The 20,449-nt window shown below is 36.8% G+C and overlaps 2 protein-coding genes across 2 annotated transcripts; both read left to right on the top strand.

Moving 5' to 3' along the window:
- Window positions 1-8,586: 8,586 nt before the first annotated feature.
- Window positions 8,587-14,667, top strand: LOC142627815 (PWWP domain-containing protein 1). The gene is made up of 2 exons (XM_075801712.1): window positions 8,587-9,878; window positions 11,711-14,667. The coding sequence occupies exons 1-2, from the start codon at window positions 8,861-8,863 to the stop codon at window positions 14,203-14,205; spliced, it is 3,513 nt and encodes a 1,170-aa protein (XP_075657827.1). The 5' UTR covers window positions 8,587-8,860; the 3' UTR covers window positions 14,206-14,667.
- Window positions 14,668-17,015: 2,348 nt separating this feature from the next.
- On the top strand, window positions 17,016-18,363 carry LOC142626654 (protein SRC2 homolog). The gene has a single exon (XM_075800364.1). The coding sequence runs from the start codon at window positions 17,243-17,245 to the stop codon at window positions 18,161-18,163; it is 921 nt and encodes a 306-aa protein (XP_075656479.1). The 5' UTR covers window positions 17,016-17,242; the 3' UTR covers window positions 18,164-18,363.
- The last annotated feature ends 2,086 nt before the right edge of the window (window positions 18,364-20,449 follow it).

The following is a 20,449-nucleotide window of genomic DNA, read 5'->3' as shown; positions in this document are numbered from 1 at the left end:
ATCCTCACATTTTTGGGCTTGGTCTGAAAATCGTGTCTCTACAATTGGCGCTGTCTGTGGGAAGAGCTTGTGTAATAGTGAGTGTACCAGTTAAATATGGTAGGATCAGGCCCCCATCAGCAAAAGTCCCTGGGGAAAGCCATTATGGTGGCTAGTTTATTATGTGAACAAGTCACTACGTGGGGCACACACAATTGTTGTCCTAACTTAGCTTCTGCTCAGGTTTATAGGATGAAGTGCGGATTATACGGGGAGGATTGCTGAATGGGGCACAGTTCTAGGGGCTTCTGACATCAAGTATATGCCTCGTACCTTTGTCAAGGGTCAGGTCCTCGCAAATCTAGTGGTCGAGTTCGCTGAGCCTCCATTAGAAGAAGTGGCAGCAACATATGAGAAGGGGCTCTGCGGCGGGGCTAGTTCTTGAAGGTATATATTAATATCTTCTAAGCTTTTGAAGTGGTTAAACAGAACCTTAGCTATGTTGGGTCCTCGGACCTCCTACTTTGGGAAAATTAACACACACTGACATCTTTTGAAGTGTTAAACAAAACCTTAGCTATGCCGGGTTCTCGGACCTCTTGCTTTGGGAAAATTAACACACACTGACATCTTTTGAAGTAGTTAAACAGAATCTTAGCTATGCCGGGTCCTCGGACTTCCTGCTAAGAAGAGTTTTAGCTATGCCGGGTCCTCGGACCTCCTGCTAAGAAGAGTTTTAGCTATGCCGGGTCCCACAGACCTCCTACTAAGAAGAGCCTTAGCTATGCTGGGTCATCGGACCTCCTGCTAAGAAGAGTCTTAGCTATGACGGGTCCTCGGACCTCCTGCTAAGAAGAGTCTTAGCTACGTCGGGTCCCACAGACCTCCTGCTAAGTGTTAAAAAGAGTCTTAGTTATGCCGGGTCCTCGGACCTCTTGCTAAGAAGAGCCTTAGCTATGTCCTCGGACCACATGGTTTGAGGAAATTAACACATAATGGGATCTCTCTTCAAAGTGTTTAAACTATAACTCAATCATGCCTCGGTCCTCGGACCAAATGATGTGAGAAAGCTAACACTCCATGACATCTCTCTTCAAAGTGTTTAAACTATAAATCAATCATGCCTCGGTCCTCAGACCAGATGATGTGAGAAAGTTAACACTTCATGACATCTCTCTTCAAGGTATTTAAACTATAAACTTGATCATGCCTCGGTCATCGGACCACATACTTTGGGGAATTATCATTTCACAACATCTATTTGTTTCTCACTAAGTGTCAAGACAGACCCAAGATTATAACCAAATCCTTAGATTGGTAGCTCTGAAAGGAGCAATTTACAGTACAAATATGGGGCGCGTGAAACGGCACTCCCCCGGGTATAAATCAAAGGATCAAAGCCTAATTAACTCTTAAGACTTCAAAACCCAACTTTTTTCCTCGGATAAGAGAAAAAAACCTGAGTTTTGAGGGGCTATTGTGGGGTCTTGGGCTTCGGCCGAGAGCATGGGTGGTCCGAGTCCGAGGAGTATTATCTCCTCGGATAAAGCTAAACGCAAATCTGGTATAGATCCTGATGATCAAGGATGACCTTCCAGGAAGTTCTAATGATAGTAACGAGCATCATGAACGTACAAGAGGGATAAGGACTCAAAAATATCTAAGGGAAAACTGCTACCACCGCATTAATGGAGAAGTGACCTCTAAACAGTATTATGACAGTCTTACAGCCACCCCAGAAGACTTTTAGAGGGGCTGATGGGACAAGTATCAGCATAAACCATCAACTGTTCACATGTAGTCCACGTGTAGGGTAAGGATGAAGGGAGAGATGTAATATAAATAAGGGTAGAGATCTCAAAGAAGAGAGGAGGATGGAAAAAGGAGAAGAGAAAGCACTATAGCAATCTCAACAACTCCTGTAACCATTGTCATCCAATATATACTAGAACAGAGCTCCTCGGACTATGCCGAGGGCAAACTTTCTTGCACAAAACGGGTACAATTCTTGTTGGCTCATCATTCGAAACCATATTAACTGTTATCCATGCACTAAAGCCTAGCTCTTTGACCCTCTCTCTACAAATTTATTATATTGGGTTCACTGGGCCAAGATCCTCACATTTTTGGGCTTGGTCTGAAAATCATGTCTCTACAAACGCTGATATGACTCAATTGGAGCGTAACAATAATAAATACTACGCTTCAACTTTTAGATATATATATATATATATATATATATATATATATATATATATATATAGATTATAATGCAATAAGATAAAATTTAACAATCAAAGAGGAAAAAAAAAAACTAAATTGCATTAACCTAAAGTAGAGTTTTAAAGAATATAAAAAATTATTATCCTAAAGCAGAGATATAAGAAAAATAAAAAAAATCTACCAATAAATTGAGAGAGAGAGAGAGAGAGAGAGAGAGAGAGAGAGAGAGAACCTTTGTTTTGTAAGGGAATAAGAAGACACAAAAATAAAGGAGGATGAAGGGGAAGATGAAGAATGAATTTAATGTAGAGGGTAGAGGGGGATGAAAAGGTAAGGGAGGGAGAAATGTTGGAGAAATAGTGGGGAGATAAAAAGGTAAGGGAGGGAGAAAAGTTGGAGAAGTGTAAATATTAAAAAACTAAATGTTAAAAACAATTATAGGAAAATTGAAAAGAAAAAAGATAATGACATGGACGTTGATATGACTCAACTAGAGCGTAGCAACAATAAATGCTGTGCTTCAACTTTTAGATATATATAGATATAGATTATAATGCAATAAGATAAAATTTAAAGATCAAAGAGAAGAAAAAAAACTAAATTGCATTAACCTAAAGTAGAGTTTTAAAGAATATAAAAAAATTATTAGCCTAAAGTAGAGATACAAGAAAAATAAAAAAATCCACCAAAAAATTGAGAGAGAGAGAGAGAGAGCCTTTGTTTTGTGAGGGAAAACTATGCATAGAATGGAAGAAATAATGACGAATTTATAGTAAAAGTGTGTGAATAAGAAGAGACAAAAATAAAGGAAGATGAAGGGAAAGAAGAAGAATGATATTAATGTAAAGGGTAGTGGGGAGATGAAAAAGTAAAAGAGTGAGAAATATTGGAGAAGTAGTGGGAAGATAAAAAATGTAAGAGAGGGAAAAAGGTTGGAAAAGTATAAATATTAAAAAAATAAATGTTAAAAACATTTATCAGAAAATTGAAAAGAAAAAAGATAATGACACGGACGCTGATATAGTTCAACTGGAGCGTAGTAACAATAAATGCTACGCTTCAGTTTTTAGATATATGTAGATATAGATATAGAATAGATGAGTTTTAGCAATATTTTGTTATTTTTACCAAGCAGAAAAAATTATGTTATGTAAAATCATTATTTTGAGGTCAGGCATTAATCACATTAATTCAAGAAATAATATTGAATTGAAATAAATTCACAGGACAATTGCCACTAAATATTTCAATTAAATAACATATAAATTTGACATTTTACAAGCAATTACATCAAACAAACGATGTCATATCTTAATGCTAAAAAAATAAGAACTATTAAAAAATTCTGAAGACATCGGAAAGGAGCAAATTTTCTTGTTCAGATGCATTTGCATGTCTTCCTTAGAGCAGAAATACCGTCCACATACAAAAAGTAGATCTTCTTTATGAGTTTCATTGCATAAATTGCAACAACCATTGAAATCAATTTATTCAGAATTTCAAAAAATCTCTATCTTGCTCAATTATAGTTTGAGATATCTCAAAACTCTCATATTTAACTTGCTTAAAATTGTTTTCAGCTTTGGCATTATTAGTATCCACTTTTGTAAGACAATAGATCACAAATACTCTCTCTCATGCACGAGAAGAAGAAGTTATTACTTATAATGTATTAAAAAAATTCACGCAATTGTGAAATAAAAGAAGAAAGGTGTGAACACTCAAATCCATGAAGCATTAAGAAGAAATTGTATGAGAAATTTGGATAGAAATGGCATGAAGGTGAAAAATTGTATGAAGACAAGTCCTCATATAGGTGGCATGAAAAATAAAAGAAAACCTGGTGACATTATTTGCATAATTGCATGACTCGCTTAAGAAAGTGAGGTTCCATAGCTTCACTATGTCACGTAGAGTTATAGAAACGACAGTAAACATTGTGGAATATGTTAATGTAGATTTTACAACATTTCATCCATCAACGACCATATGGTTTGATGGATTATAGGCCAATGCACAATTGTAGATCGTTTAAACAGAAGAGTTTGCATGTTTTCCCTCACTAAAAACAAACTCACCACACTAATATATAGGTTTTTGTTCAATTGGAATCATCATCATCATCATCATTCCTTTTGAAACTTCAACATCCTGATCCTTATTATCAATGGTGAAGTTGGGATTTGATTTTAGGGTGACACAATTTATAATTGACGCACACATATATATTAAAAGTCAAAGTTAGAGAAGATTCAATTAAATTTTAATCAGATTCTCAATTTTGAGTCACGTGTCCATTTAACTTTTGTGTCAAGTAAATTACTGAGTGTAAAATATAAAAATTAAAAAGTCCAAATCCAATTAAATTTTAAATTAGATTTCAATTGGAGTTTAATTTTGCGTCAAAATGATGAAGATGATAGGAACAATTATGCAATAAAATATGCAATAATTTTTTTTTTCTCCAAAACAACATATTAAAAAGGTTACGGTAGTTGTTACTAGAGAAGCTATCAAATCATTTGTGGTAACTGTTTTTTTTTTTTATAGAAAAAAGAGGAGGGGTCACCATCATGTGAAAGACCTCTTTTTATATTTATATATATATATATATATATATAGAGAGAGAGAGAGAGAGAGATGGGTTCAAGTTACACATGGTGTAACTTTACAAAAGTTACACCATTTTTAAACCATTGATTTATATTAGATCCAATGGTTAAAAAGACACTAGCCATATTTCAAATCTAATATCATTAAGTCATAATTCTTTTCTAAATATAAACAAAGAGTCATTAAACTCTTTCAACCCCCACCCCTCTCTCTCACCATGAACTCCTCCAATGGATGCACATGCCTAAAATTATATTCAGTTTCTCAAATACAACTCGATTCATAACATTTTCAGTGGATTAAGTTGACTTTTTGACAGTGTAAAAGGGGTTTGGTCCGTTTGGAGTTGGAGTCGAAGTTTGTTGGTGTGAATGCTATATGAATAGTTGAACCTTAAGATGAATGTCTTATATTTCTTCCCTTTTGCTACTAAAGCAAGGCATAAGGGTCAAGTGATTTGTTAATTTTAATCTATGCTTACTAATTTCTTAAGCTACGAATTTGTGATGGCTATCTAATTTGCTTCACCACAATCTTTTGATAGTGCCATAGTAGCACGAGTTATCATCTCAGATGACGCTTATAGTGACACGACTCATGAGTTCAACCATGATTTTTACAAAAAACAATCCAATAGCACCCACTTAACATAGATTTGAAAGCTTCTGATAAAATAGATCCACGTTTTAAGCTACGTTGGGGTGCTCTTTAGTAGATGAGTATAGATTGCAGATTGAAATAGAGGCACACAATAAATAAGGAGAGAGAGAAAATAAATGCTAGTATTAATGAGGTCATGAAGTGGAAAGTAATAACATTTAATAATTTTTTTTAACCGTTAGATCTCTTAGAAATTTATGGTTTGAAAAAGGTATAACTTTACAAGAGTTACATCAGGTGTAACTTGAACCCATCTCATATATATATATATATATATATATATATATATATATATATATTAATGAGAGGAATAAAACTTCATTAAGAAATAAAAACAATAAATATATCATGGAGAAGAACTTATTTTAGAAAATAAGAACTCTTTTAAATTCAAACAAAATAGTTATCATTGCTTAAAGCATATTTTGCTAATATAGTTTGGATATGAAGATGGCAAACTCCTATATGCTAAGCTCTAAAAAACTAATGTTTGAGGAGTCTAATGGTTTGTTTGGACACCGCTTATTGCTAAAAATTGAAAACTGAAAATACTGTAGTAAAATAATTTTTAAATGTGCGAATAATATCGTGGGACCTAGTTTTAAAGAAAAAATTGTTGAATTAGACAACTAGTGGGTCCCGTGAACAGTGCACGAGACCTACTGTATTGGATGCAAATGTGCTGATTGAATTTCAGTGCAATCCAAATGGAGGCTAAGTTTGAAAACAATTTATTTAGCTGAAACTGAAAACTTAGCTGAATAGTATTTTTTGCTAAAAGTATTGTAGATAAGAGTATTACCATTAGGTGTGTCAAATGCCAAATATTTGGCATTTGACACACCAAACACCAAAAACCACTCTCATGAGGTGTTCTAAATGTCAAAATATTTGGCATGATTGAACAGTGCCATCTCAAATATAGAAACGTACGGACAACCGTTGTAAAAATTTTATTATTAGCTTATTCTCTTTTCTCTCTCCTCTCTTATCACTTTATTCCTTTTTTATTCTTACTTTTCTCTCTCCTCTCTCACGTGTCTTTTCTCTCTCCCATCTGCCTGAGTCTCTCTTCCTCACTCATTCTCACTCTCAGCTTCTCCTTTCTTCCTTTCTTTAGAGCACACCGCCGACCACCAACACAGCCACACCAACCCATCCCGACCCACAAACTCGACCCACCACATCCATAGTAACCCATGGCTTGATCACCACACCACATCGCTGAGCTTGCCGTGCCATCCACCACGTCATTGGAACCTCCCACCATCGAATCTCTCTCAATTGGCCTGCAATGGTGGGTTTTGCTCTTGGGTTTATTTGATTTGGGATGGGTTTTGAGGTTTGTGAATGTGGCGGGTTGTGAGTTAGTTGTGGTAGTGGTACTGTGGTTGTGGCAGCAATTTGGTGGTTGTGGTGGTGATTATTGGGTGGTTGTGGTGGTTATTTTTTGGGTTGTTATGGATTTTTTTTTTTGGTTGTGGTTTTTTTTTATAAGGTGGTGTTGGTGGATATGGGTTTATACCAGTGGTGGCTGTCGGTGTTGTTGCGGTAGTGGTTGTTGGTGGCCATTGTTGCGGCAGTGGTGGTTGTTGTTGTTGCTGTTGTTGTTGATGATGATGATGAGGATAAGGAGGAGGAGGAGTTAATATCTATACTATTATTTAAAGGGATTCCCCTATTTGGATTCCACATTTTTTAGTTCAAAAATGCCCCTACTCCCCTATGTTTAAATATAGACAAAACTAAAGGACAATCCGGTAAAAATGCAACTCTAACTCTTACTAAAATATTGCCTAAAAAATAGGATCACTCTTCTATTAATTTTCAAATTAATTTATTCACTTATAAATTAGATTTTCAAAATAAAAATTATATATAATAAAAAGATAAATAGGACCACTAAAAAAAAAAAAACCTCATCGCACGCGCAAAGCGCGTGTAATGAGGCTAGTATTATTTTAATGTGTTGTAAATATTATTTTAATGTATAGAATTGAAGAATAAAACATGTGATGAATGAGTTATTGTAAAATGATTTGGTAAAATAATAAAGTAGACTTTTGATGTGTCAAAATGACATTTTTTATAGAAGAGCTGATGGCAATGCTCTAAAGATAAAAGTTAGCTGAATAGTATAGTGAGACTTATGAATAGTACCAAAGAGTGCAGTGATACCTATGAATAGTAGCAAAAATAAATTGAAATTACAAATAAACTGAAATTTTCAACTTGTTCCAAGGCACACTAAATAGGAAAATGGGGACAGCAAGCACTCCCTTAATTAAGTTTAACTATAGCTTAATCTCAATCCTATCGAAATCCCAATTATATTAGTCGCAAGACATCTTAAGAACCAACTTTGTAATTTTGTGAATTTAAACTCAAAAATCAAAATAATTCTACTTACTAATAAGACTATTTGAGTCCATTTACATGATACCCATCATTAAATGTACTCCACATTTTTCTTGTCAATGTCTTTGCCGTTTCACTCCATTTTACTCAAACTAAGCGGGTGTTTGGATTGCAATTAAAATTATAATTTATTTTACTATTAAATTTATTTTTGCTACTATTCATAAGTTTTATTGTACTTTTTGGTATTTATAAGTCTTATTGTACTTTTTGGTACTATTCATGAGTCTCACTGTACTATTTCAACTAATTTTTACTTTTATCTACAGTGGTTTCAATAATAAGTTTTTAATTTCAGTAAAATAAGCGGTATCTAAACAGACCCTAACTCTAAATTTTTAATTTTTTTTTTTTTTGCAAATATCATCTTTTAGTTATTTATAAGACACAAAATGTTACTTTTAATTTATTGAGTTTAATTATTTAAGTTTATGAGCATTAATCTTCATTATTGATAAGCATAACCCACTTTCTGAATCATAACGCTGAAAGCGCAAAAAAAAAAACTAAGATGATTACTAAAATTTATATTTTGAAAAAAAATTATGGCCAAAATATTGTTTATCTTCAATTTTTTTGGATGAAAAAAAAACGCTCATTTTACAACGTGTCAGCACATAAGAGGCCCACGTAAACACTCACTAGTATCTGTTTATGTATTTTATAAAACCCAAAAGAGTGAGGCCCATTGATTTTTCTCGAAGCCCATAAAGAAAATCACAATCCCAGAGATTTTCTCGATATCCAAACATCTCTCTTCTTTCTCTCTCTCTCTCTCTCTCTCTCTCTCTCTCTCTAGGGTTTTTGATTTTCGTAGATTCACACACTTTCTCTCTCATTTTCTCGGCAATGAATGCTTACTGACTAGAAGGTATGCGAGAAGGTACGCTTACTCTCATTCGAGCCTCGAAGCGTTTCGTTCCCTTAGGGTTTCGGAGGTCACGGCTTTGAGCACCGTGCTCCTCCAATGAACAGAGGTTCCTCAGGGTACAACAGGAATTCAGATTTGATCGAGGAGTCCGAAGCGAAACCGGCGGCTAGGGTTTTGGAAGAAGAAGGCGGCGTTGGCGGTGCCGATGGCTTGGATTTAGGAGCGGTTTCTGACGAGGCTAGGGTTTCATCGATGGAGCTCGATTCGGAAGCTCCTGAAAGCGCGAGATCCGAGGAGGCTAGGGTTAGGGCTTCTGAAGACGACGAAGATGAAGAGGAGGAAGCTAGGGTTTTTGATGAGAGAAATGAGAAAGGCAAGGCCTTTGAGTACAACTCATTGTTATCCGAATTCGACGAGTACGTAGCGAATGAGAAGAGTGGGGTTTCAGGAATGTCAAGGGCACTGAGTTTTGGGTTTGAAGTCGGTGATATGGTTTGGGGGAAAGTGAAATCTCACCCATGGTGGCCTGGGCATATATTCAATGAAGCTTTCGCTTCGCCCTCCGTGCGTCGAAGTCGTAGAGAAGGCTATGTATTGGTGGCATTCTTCGGTGATAGTAGTTATGGGTGGTTCGACCCGGCTGAACTCATCCCATTTGATCTATACTTCGCTGAGAAATCGCGGCAAACGAATTCGAGGAACTTCATTAAGGCCGTGGAGGAGGCTGTGGATGAGATGAGTAGACGGCGTGGTCTTGGTGTGGTTTGTAAATGTAGGAGCGCGTTTAATTTCCGGGGCACGGAAGTTCAAGGGTATTTTGAGGTGGATGTGCCGGATTATGAGCCCCGGGGGGTTTATTCGGTGAATCAGATTAAGAAGGCAAGAGATGGTTTTAAGCCGAGCGAGTTTCTTGCCTTTGTAAAGCAGTTAGCTTTGATGCCGAGAGGAGGTGACCCGAAAAACATTAGTTTTGTCAAGAATAAGGCTACTGTGTTTGCGTTGCGGAAGGCTCTGTTTGAGGAGTTTGATGAGACCTATGCTCAGGCATTTGGGGTCCCGGCAGGAGGTGCAGGACGCCCACCCCGTGAACCGGTTAATTTAGATCGGCCTCGAGGTATAAATTTCATGCGTTTCCCTCATACTTAGTAGTTATGATTATTCCTTGCACTCACATTGCATGCTCTTATATCAAAATCTGTTTATTTTAACATCAATCAGTTTGGTAGAATGTATTACAAAAATAATTTCAAAGTTGCTATCTTTTTTTGTTTCTGATAGTTTCTCTCAGCATGCAGTGCTCATTGGATGATGGTAGCTAGTTCAAATATTTTAATTATTAATGATGATTTTTAAACGTGATGTCACATGATTCCCGTTCATCCAACCACTCCAAAAAGATAGAAACTTTAAGATTTACTAAAAGGTAAAATCTTAAATGAATTAGTGATTGAGATAGTGGGCTCTCATTTTTCTGGTATTTTTGTTAGACTTCACTTATTGCAAATGAATTAGTAAAATAAGTGATTGAGCGTAACATGAGCAAAACATTAAAAAAAAAAAATTTGTATGATTAGAGATTGGAAAAAATGAAATTTACAATGGATTTCCTAAGAACAACAGGCAGTTGAATTGCTACAGGAGAAGGAACCAATCTCCCTTTCGTTTTGTTTCAGAATCGATAATATGGGTTATAATGGATTCTTAAGAGCCCAACAAAGTACTGTCTCATAGGTGTCATATTTAAATTGGCTTCTTATTGAGTCAATGTGACTACACTGAAAGTTGGAAAGAAATTTTTTTTTGAATTTCAATCTTGATGGCTTGGAGCAATTGGGTTGCAATTTCCAATTTCCAATTTCCAATTTCCAAGAAGCTGATGGAGGAAAATAACATACACATTGTACTGAATCAGTTTGATAGTACACTGGTATTCCAAGCAGTGTTGGGCATGTGTGAGATCCTTTCTAATAAATAAGCGCTCATAAGTTTGACATGGTAATATATTGACGTTATGTGTTAGTTTAACCCATGCGTTGGAGAAAAGCGCTCCTTTTAAAGATTGAGGAGTTGATTCTGGGATTTATTCAAATCATCTTTGAGAGCTATTGCTTAATGATTGAGGGTGATAACTGATCATAACTTTGTTTGAAATTTGGAATGAAGGTTGATTCGGACTACAGATGGTCTTTTTGCAAATAATTACGTAGAAAGCTTTGGTTGCTTTATTAGAATTTCTAAGTCTATGGTAGGTGTCTTCTGTTGATTTTTGTGGCATTAAATTGGTGCCTTATGATCTATTTGTTGCTGAAAATGTTAGGTTATGTTTGGTAACAGTTTTTGTTTTCTATTTTCAAAAACTTGTAGTGCCCATGTGCTTCCATTTCATAGAAATGTATGATGGATCACTTTGTAATCTTAGTTTGTTCCCCCCCACTATTCTGTTGTATACTTCTAATTTATGAGAATAGTGTTTTAAAGAATTTTACATTACTAATTTAAAATAAAAAAGAAAATATTAAAAAAGAAATCTTGCCGTACAAAGAAAATACCGCAGGTCTTTTTACTTCTGTACTTTTGGCAAATCCCTCACATCAAATTTCCCAATATAATTTTACCCTATATTTCTTCCAAAATTAGGCCACTGATTCTGATATTTGGTCCATATGTGTTTAACAACCAAGCATTTTCACTTAATTTGGTTTCCATTTATACCATTATACATTGATGTAGAATTGATGAGGCCTTTCTGACTTTCTTTCTCTTGGTATACCAATTTTACTAGCCAAACTTGTAGATTGTATCCTCATGTGCCTCAAGCCCCTCCCTGTGATTGGCATTCATTTTGCATGAGAACAATGTCCAATTGCATCCCTGCCATACAAATTAATTACTTCATATGAGCACTTTACATTATTTGTTTTCTGATTGGTTTGTTGCCTTCTCCAGCTCCCTTGAGCGGTCCACTGGTGATTGCTGAAGCTCTTGGTGGTGGGAAGAGCTCTGCAAAAGCTATGAAAATCAAGGACCAGTCTAAGAAAGACAGATACCTTTTCAAGCGGAGAGATGAATCCATTAGCTTGAAGACCCATCCAATTACCCCAGGACAGGCAAGTTCCTCTGCCCCATCTGTTTACATGGATGGTTCTGTAACGACTGCAGCTGGGGATTTTTTCTTGCAAAAGAGGGATCCAGCAGTCCCTGTAAAGCAGATTCCTGCAAAAGATGAGGAGGTAGCATTTACCAGCAAGGATGGTGCAACCCCAAGTTTAGATGGACCTGGAAAAGAAGTTGTATCTGTAGACCTGGCTGCAGCATACAGCAGTACTCTTGGGCAGCAAAATATTTCTTTTGATACGAAGCCCGCCCTTGATAAGGGGAAGAGTTCTCTGCAGGAAATGAAAGAGAGGTCAGGACCAGGTGAATTTGCGGGTCCCACAAGCACAGGCTGGTCTGATTTGTCAGGGGAGGGGGCATCCCCACGTGTAAAAGATGGTGCATCGCTATCTTTTCATCAGGAAGGTGACGCAAAAATGTCAAAACCATACGAAAGTTCTCAACCATCTGAGCTGACCTTTCCAGCGAGACCCGAAGAGGACCATGGATTGGATCAAGTTAAGGATGGTCGTAGTGTTGTAGATTCTGTATCAATTGATGCAAAGCGTTCAAGTGGCATGAGTACTGATGGCGGAGTCAAGAAGAAGGCAAAAATTATTAAAAGAACTACTGGGGACTTAAACTCTGAGAACTCTGTTATGGGGGAGAAGAAGAAGAAAAAGAGGAAAGATGCTGGTACAGAAATGAGCTCTGAACATCAACCGAAACGTTTGGCTACTGGAAAAGTGGGGACCTCAGTGGGGAAATTAGCAGGAAAATCCACCCAGATTGGTTTGGCTCTGAGGGATGATTTTCGGGCAGAACAACAGAAGAAAAATGCTGGGGGAAGTAACTCCTCATTGGAATCTGTTGGGACTCTTCCAACAGTTGGTATGGGAAATGCTGAAATCGAACTTCCACAACTACTGAGTGATCTGCAGGCCCTTGCTCTTGATCCTTTTCATGGTGTGGAAAGAAACAGCCCTGCAATTGTACGACAGTTCTTTTTGAGATTCCGGTCCCTTGTTTACCAGAAAAGCTTGGCAATGTCACCACCAACAGAGACTGAATCTGTTGAAGTTCGTCCCACGAAATATTCATCTGGTGTTGGTGCCTCTGACAATTCTACTGGTGAGCATGTTAGGGATTTTCCATCCTCAAAGCCAGTAAAATCTATAGTCAGACCTGATGATCCAACAAGAGCTGGGCGGAAACGTGGCCCTTCTGATCGTCAAGAAGAAATTGCAGCAAAGAGGGTAAAGAAGATCAATGCTTTGAAATCATTGGCTGCTGAAAAGAAGGCGGGTCAAAAAATGCCTGAAAGTCAGCGGGGAGAGGGAAGAGAATCAGTGGCACCGGCCCCACCAAAGTCTTCCAGACCAGATCCTGTGAAGAAAGTGGAACCTTCAGCTAAGACAGTTGACCCCACCATGCTGGTGATGAAGTTCCCTCCCTTTACATCCCTTCCATCTGTTGCAGAGTTGAAGGCAAGGTTTGCTCGTTTTGGGCCGATAGACCAGTCAGGTCTCCGCGTCTTTTGGAAGTCCTCCACATGCCGTGTTGTGTTCCTGCACAAGCTTGATGCTGAAGCAGCCTACAAATATGCTGTTGCAAACAATTCCTTATTTGGCAACGTGAATGTGAGGTGCCACATTCGAGAATTGGGAGGTGGTGCACCTGAAGGTGCTGAATCCAGCAAGGTCCGGGGAGATGACAATTCCAATGAGACTCCACGGGTGAAGGATCCTGCAGCAGCTGTACAAAGACCAACATCAGCACTTGTAAACCAGTCTCCTCTAAAGCCGGCAGTCCAGCTCAAATCATGCTTGAAGAAGGTGTCTGGTGACGAGTCAGGGCAGGTAACTGGTGGTGTTGGTGGTGGTAGTAGTAAAGGTACCCCTCGTGTAAAATTCATGTTGGGTGGGGAAGAAAGTAGTAGGGCAGAGCAATTGATGGTTGGTAATAGAAACAACTTCAACAACAATGCTAGTAATGCAGATGGTGGTGCACCTTCTTCTGTTGCAATGGATTTTAATAGTAAGAACTTTCAAAAGGTCATTCCTCCATCTCCATCGCCTATTCTTCCTCTTCCTCTTCCTCTTCCTCTTCCTCCTCCTCCTCCTCCTCCTCAATATGCTAAAGTCCCACATAATAATATGCATCATTCAGAAACAGCAGCAGCAGCACCCAGAAATAGTCACAATCTTATTATTAACACTCCCACTGCACCACCCAATGCAAACACAGTTGACATCTCACAACAGTTCCTTAGCCTTTTGACAAGGTGCAATGACGTTGTCACCAATGTGACGGGCTTGTTAGGCTATGTGCCTTACCACCCTCTTTGATGAAACTGGTATAAAAATATCCCATCATCATCAAAAATTGGATAACATGGATTATAGCATGAAATATGCGGGCAAAAATTTCACGTTGAGAGGGCTGCATTATTACACTCCAAAAGCTACTTACATTATTGATCGTTCATGGCCATGGGAGGGTGCAGCAATTGGTACCAAAAGAGACGTGGGGTCTTATTGAAGAGGCCAAATTCAAGAGCGTGTCTTGGGCATATAGATGATGTAATTCGAATAGTGGATACTCCAAATGTACTGATATTGATAGTGGCATCTTTGTGTTGTCTTTTTTTTTTTTTCCTTTTTTTTCATATTTATTGTTGACATATGAGGTGTGGGCCATAGAATATCTGCTCACGGCATTTCAGTTTTTTTTTTTTTATTAGCTTTGTTTTAACCTCAAATAGTGATGGAAATTTGCTCATACATTTTGCATGGCCGGCATTGGCTTAACATGGTGCAACAAAGACTTGCATCTACCTTGCGTTGGGGTTCTGCGAGCAAAGCTTTTGAACCTTTTTCTTTGTCCTTACGAGATTTTAGTGTATTTATTGGAAAAGTTATTGAGGGCATTTCGGAATTTGTTCCCAATTGTGGCTCTCAAGATATTGGGTTTTGGAAATCAAATTTGTTTTTCTAAAGAATGAATATTTTTAAGACAAATAAATGCCTACCCACATGTTGGAACTAAGCTTTTAATATAGGCTTCACGAGCCCAGTTAAACAAGCCTACTTAGAAAATCACTGACAAAGCTTGGACCCGTAGTTGATCCGCAGTGGAATTCAAAGTATGTTCCCAATTTCTAAAGTATGCCACTGTGTCTCAATCTATCAATAGCTTTCGCATGTACTCGGGAGGAATATGTGCGTCAATTAGTCGTCATTCTATACGATAAAACTCAACCGCTGAATCAGAGTGCACATTCACTCTTCGACATTCCATTCCATGAAAGTCCCTTTCCAAAAGCCACTGAAAAATCTTAACCAAAAAAAAAAGCCACTGAAAAAAAAAATGTCATTAGCGTCATGTAAGTTGAAAACCTAAATGCCTTTTTCCTATACCAACTAGCCCCACGTAACTAACGTTAGATACCACGCTGAAAGAGACGTCACATGATTTTTACCTTGACAGCCATATAAAAGAGTTTATATGAAGCAATGACTTTTTAATAGTAAATAATAGTGGATTGGTGTCTAATTAAACTATTCCGTTCTTTATTTATGATACATTCTAAAATATATTCTTAAAACTTTTATGAATGAATAATGTGATTATGTGATAGATTTAACCTAAAATTTCTAGATTTATTTTGCGCAAACCAATGAGCCCACTATCCAAATATCACTACGGGAGTAAGAGCAATGTTAAGGATATATAATTCTTCATAACTTGGTGATAAATTGGTGATAAATTTTAATTCGAGTAATATCATTTTGCACGAGTTCATTATAAACACATTATGTCAATAATTTTTGAAAAAATATTATGAAATTTATGTTACATTTTTCAAGGATTTGCTAAATTTCTACACTATAAAAAAATAAATTGATTAAAATAAGTTCATCTAAACCCAAACAAAGAACTTAAAAAATGTTTTTTTTTACCTTTAATTACTTTAAAAAGAAAAAAAAAAGGGAAAAGGAGAAGAAGAAAGGGTTTCTATATACCCACATAACTTGCACAATGCATATTGTTTTCTTTTAATGATTTTATAAATAATTATTACACTTTTTTAAAATATATAATTCAATAATTAAGATTTTTTTTAATAAAAAATACTAAGTATTTTTAACATGCACACGGGAAGAGAAGAGAATGTTTTATAAAGAAACTTATAGTGACATATATCAAAAAGTGTCTAACTCTTAGATACATAACACATACAATTATTGAGAGATAGAAGTTGAATGATGCCAACCAATTAAATTACACACAAGGCTCTTGACATGTTAAGTGGTGAAAGAAAAAGAATTTTCTTTATACTGTACAAAAATGCTAAGATTCAAAAGTAAAAATTAACATTTTTTTTTTTTTTTGAGAAAAGTAAAAGTTAACATTTTACCCTGAGATAAGAAAGTTATAAACGGTAATGTATCAGGTTAATTTTATGGTTTTACTAAAGTATATAGCTTCCAAATAAAGAAAAGGGCCAGTAACACGCCAAAAACACGTCTTCTAATATACACGGCAATAAAGATACCTCACACCCTACGGAAAGGAAACATCCCAAAAAAAAAAAAAAAATCATCTTTTCTCACCCTCTAGAAATATCAAGATTTTTCATGAACAATTTTTAACAAAAAAAAAAAAAAAAAATCTTTTAAGCATTAATCAAAAACTCAAATATCTATCGTGACTTAACTCCTAATTCCTTAATAACTCTATCTATAAGTGTCAAAATTGATCCAAACCTCTCGTCTTCCAAATACTATTAAACAATTTAATTCAAAACGCATATATTAAAAAAAGAAGAAGCAAAAGTTACACTTTTTTTTTTGAAAAATACTAGAATCACAACTCTTTATATATATTTTTACCATAATTTATTAAGTGATCCATTATGAATGATTGAAAAAAATTAATAGATTCACATAAGTCTACAACAACATCAATCACAACTCGCCACTTAACAATAGAGGCAGCAAAAACTGCTTAAATTGTTGTGGTGTTAATATTATTTTTTTCACAATTTATTTTTATATATATATATTTTTTTAAAATTTGGATTCTTATCTAGAATAGAAACAGCTGTGTCGCCACCTCCATAAATACCTCTATTCGGTTCTCACACGGTCACGATACCTCCGGAAATTTCACCTCTCTTTCCTCCCACCATCTCTCTCTGACTCTCACTATATATAGCCAATTCTCATCCAAATTCCCATACCACCAATAACTACAACAACAATTTCTTGATTTTCTTTCGTCCCAACCAAAAAGAAAAAAAAATAACACCGCCTCTTATATTTTTTTTTCTCATATCCAAATATTCTTTGTTCTTCTTTGATCCGAGAAAAACTTCAAAGAATGGAGTGCAGGCCTTTGGATATCACAGTGAATTCGGCCAAGGACTTGAAGGACGTGAATCTTTTCTCCAAGATGGACCTGTACGCCGTCGTTTCGATCCACGGCGACTACTTCAACAACAACAACAACAACAACGCCAGTCAGCAGAGAACGCACATCGACAAGGACTGCGGCCCGAACCCCAAGTGGAATTTCCCAATGAAATTCACAATAGACGTCAATGCGGCGGAGCAGAACCGCCTGGCGCTCGTCGTGAAGATCAAGGCGGAGAAGAAACTCGCCGGCGATAAAGAAGTCGGCGAAGTCCACGTGCCCATCAAAGAACTCCTCGAGAGCTACGGCGAGGAATCGAAAGACGAGAGGCACGCGAGCTACAGCGTCAGAACCCCATCTGGAAAAGCCAAAGGCGTGTTGGATTTCACGTACAAGTTTGGCGAAAAGTTCACCGCGACTCAACAGAAGGCAAAGAACGTGGACACGGACACGCCCGTTACAGCGTATCCGGTTGGATACGGTGCGGCGGGGCCTAGCGGTGGACCTGCTCCCGCGTATCCTCCGCCGGGAATGCTGGCTGCCGGCACGGTGGCGGCTGCTTATCCGTACGCGCACCAGCCGCCGCCGCCGCACGGTGGGTATCCGCCACCGCCTATGTACGGAGGGTACCCGCCTCAACCGGCTTATAACGGTGGTTACCCGCAGTATCCTCACCAACCCGCCCCGTATCCGCAAGCCGGGTACGGCGGGTACGGTGCCAAGCCGCCTAAGAAGAGTGGTGGCAGCGGTGGGAAGATGGCGTTGGGACTAGGTGCTGGATTGCTTGGTGGGTTGCTGGTTGGAGATATGATCTCTGATGTGTCTGAGATGGGCGCTTATGATTCTGGATATGATGCTGGGTTTGATGATGCTGGTGGTGATTTCTAAAATTCTTACGGTGGTTTCTTGGGGTTTGATTTTTGATGTTTTTTGGGTTCAGTTTCGTTTTAGGTAGATATGCTGGCTGTGGAATGTAAATGGCAGTATGAGGATTTGATATCGCACTAAATAAATTGCCGGATTTAAATCTGTATTTTCTTTTGGATGATTTTTTGGTTATTCTACATAGATTTTTTTTTCTTAAATCATGTGTTGGCTATTGGATTCCTGATCTGATTTGTGAAGGGGAGCATTTTTATCTAGTTCTCACCCTAAATTGTTAACAAATTCATGGAAAAATATTTTAATTTTGTTGGGTTTATGATAGTTATTTGAATTTCTCTCAAGTTTTGATGGGAAATATTGAGAGTTTTTTTTTTTTTTTTCTTCTAAAATTTAGATTTTAGTTGGATTGGTTTTGCTTTTGCACACTATTCATTCATGTTGCAAATTTTAATGGTCTTTAATTTAGTGTTTGCTATTGAATCCTTGATCTGGGAAGCATGATTATCTTGTTTCTCACCCTATAAAACGGTAAAAACTTCATGGAGGGGATATTGGATTTTGTTGGTTTTATCATTAATGTTGGGTATTTGTTTCTCTTTTCTGGGTGTGATGTCAATTGGGGGTGAGGAGTTGGGCGTTGGGAAACGAAAGGCTTTATCTCAGCACTATTCTGTTCAAATTACGTCACCTTTGCCAATTCAATTCATGTAGGCATGGCTAATTCTGAATCTTCCTTGTGTTCTGTATTCATAGTCAAGTTTTGATGTGGGAATATCATGAGTTTTTTTTTTTTTTACCAAATTCCTTGAGTTTTTTTGTCTACTTGAATTCTTGATTGCTTGGGGGTGATCGTCAACTCATTGTGTTTGGAATGTTTACTGGCATGCAAGATGGGGAAAGGAGGGGTCCTTAAAATTGGTTTTAGAATATCACTCTGGTGTGAGTTGGTGCTAACAATTAGTATTACTATTAAAGGAGTGATTTATTAGATTTTCACTATTTTGACATGAATGATAGAGAGAGGTGATACTCCTAATATTTTTTTAGAAACAAAAAAATTAAAGGTATAAACTCCTAATCCTAATAGTACTACAGTTATTATCAATTTTTTTTTTTTTTTAAGATATGATAGGATTTGAAGGATATACATATGATGGATAGTTATGGTTGCAGAATAGTTGCGGATTGGATATAATGAAATAACAAGCAGTATTTGCGGATCAGGATTGCATTTTATATTTTCTTTTTCAAATATATTCAGTTTGTTATTTTCAATTTGTATTCAAATCTAGACAGGAGTTGGGTCCTATGTTTTAGGATTAGATTGTGATGAGAATATCTCATCTTAGAATTGGCTATTTATGTACTCAAGAAAAGATCAATGAGCTAAGCACAGATAATTCCAACTCTGAATTTGCCTCTCAATTCTAGGAGGAGAATGGCCTCCCTTCCACATTACTGCACATTCAGCCCCTCACTTGCTTTAACACCAAATCCACCCCACTCATCCTAGTTTATAACAAGCATATAGAGCCATTGAACCCAGAAAGGGTTGGACAAAGTGAAAGTCCTCACTACCAATAGTGGATCTTGTTGCCTATATTCCTCAACTGAAGAGTCACCAGTCACCACCATTAGTGGATGTCGCTGCCTATTCCTCTTTTGATCATTTAGGTGTAATGATGCTTAGACAGAACTTTAAGGCTGGTGTGGAGAGCATTTATTCGATTTGGGGTTGTATTTTTATGTGTTTGGTACCCCTTGATGATTGTGTAAACTTCCAATTCGGTTCCACTCTCCACTAAATCATGAAAGATAAAAAGAAAGAAAGAGGTAAAATTATTTAGGGCTTGGTGTTTGTATTTGTCAGTGTACTTCTATCTGTGAGTCAAGTATATGAGACACTTAATTTTTTTTTTTAGTATATGAGACACATTCATATGTGAGAGAGAAATGCAACACACTTGGGGTACGGAACCAATAGAAACTTTCAAATCTAAAAAGGAATGATGTTTTAAATCCATTTCCTTTTGATGTTTATCTTTGTGTAAATATTGAAATTTAGTATGGCTACTTGTAAATTCCTTCTATTTGAAGATGGATGAGTTGCAAACATGAAGTAATGGCATGTTTTCTTAACTTCTTGATTTTTGTCTTTTGATAAATTTGATAATTACTTCTTGAATTTTGAATTTAATAATAAAAAAATAAAGGTGCCAAGATCTTCATTCTACACTTCCTAAGTTTGAGCATAATTTGGAATTAAAAATTATGCAATAATAAATAGAA

Source organism: Castanea sativa, chromosome 3 (assembly GCF_040712315.1).
Source record: "Castanea sativa cultivar Marrone di Chiusa Pesio chromosome 3, ASM4071231v1".
NCBI classification, from domain to species: domain Eukaryota; kingdom Viridiplantae; phylum Streptophyta; class Magnoliopsida; order Fagales; family Fagaceae; genus Castanea; species Castanea sativa.
Note: the sequence above shows the minus strand (reverse complement) of the source record. Positions and strands in the feature narration are given on the sequence as shown.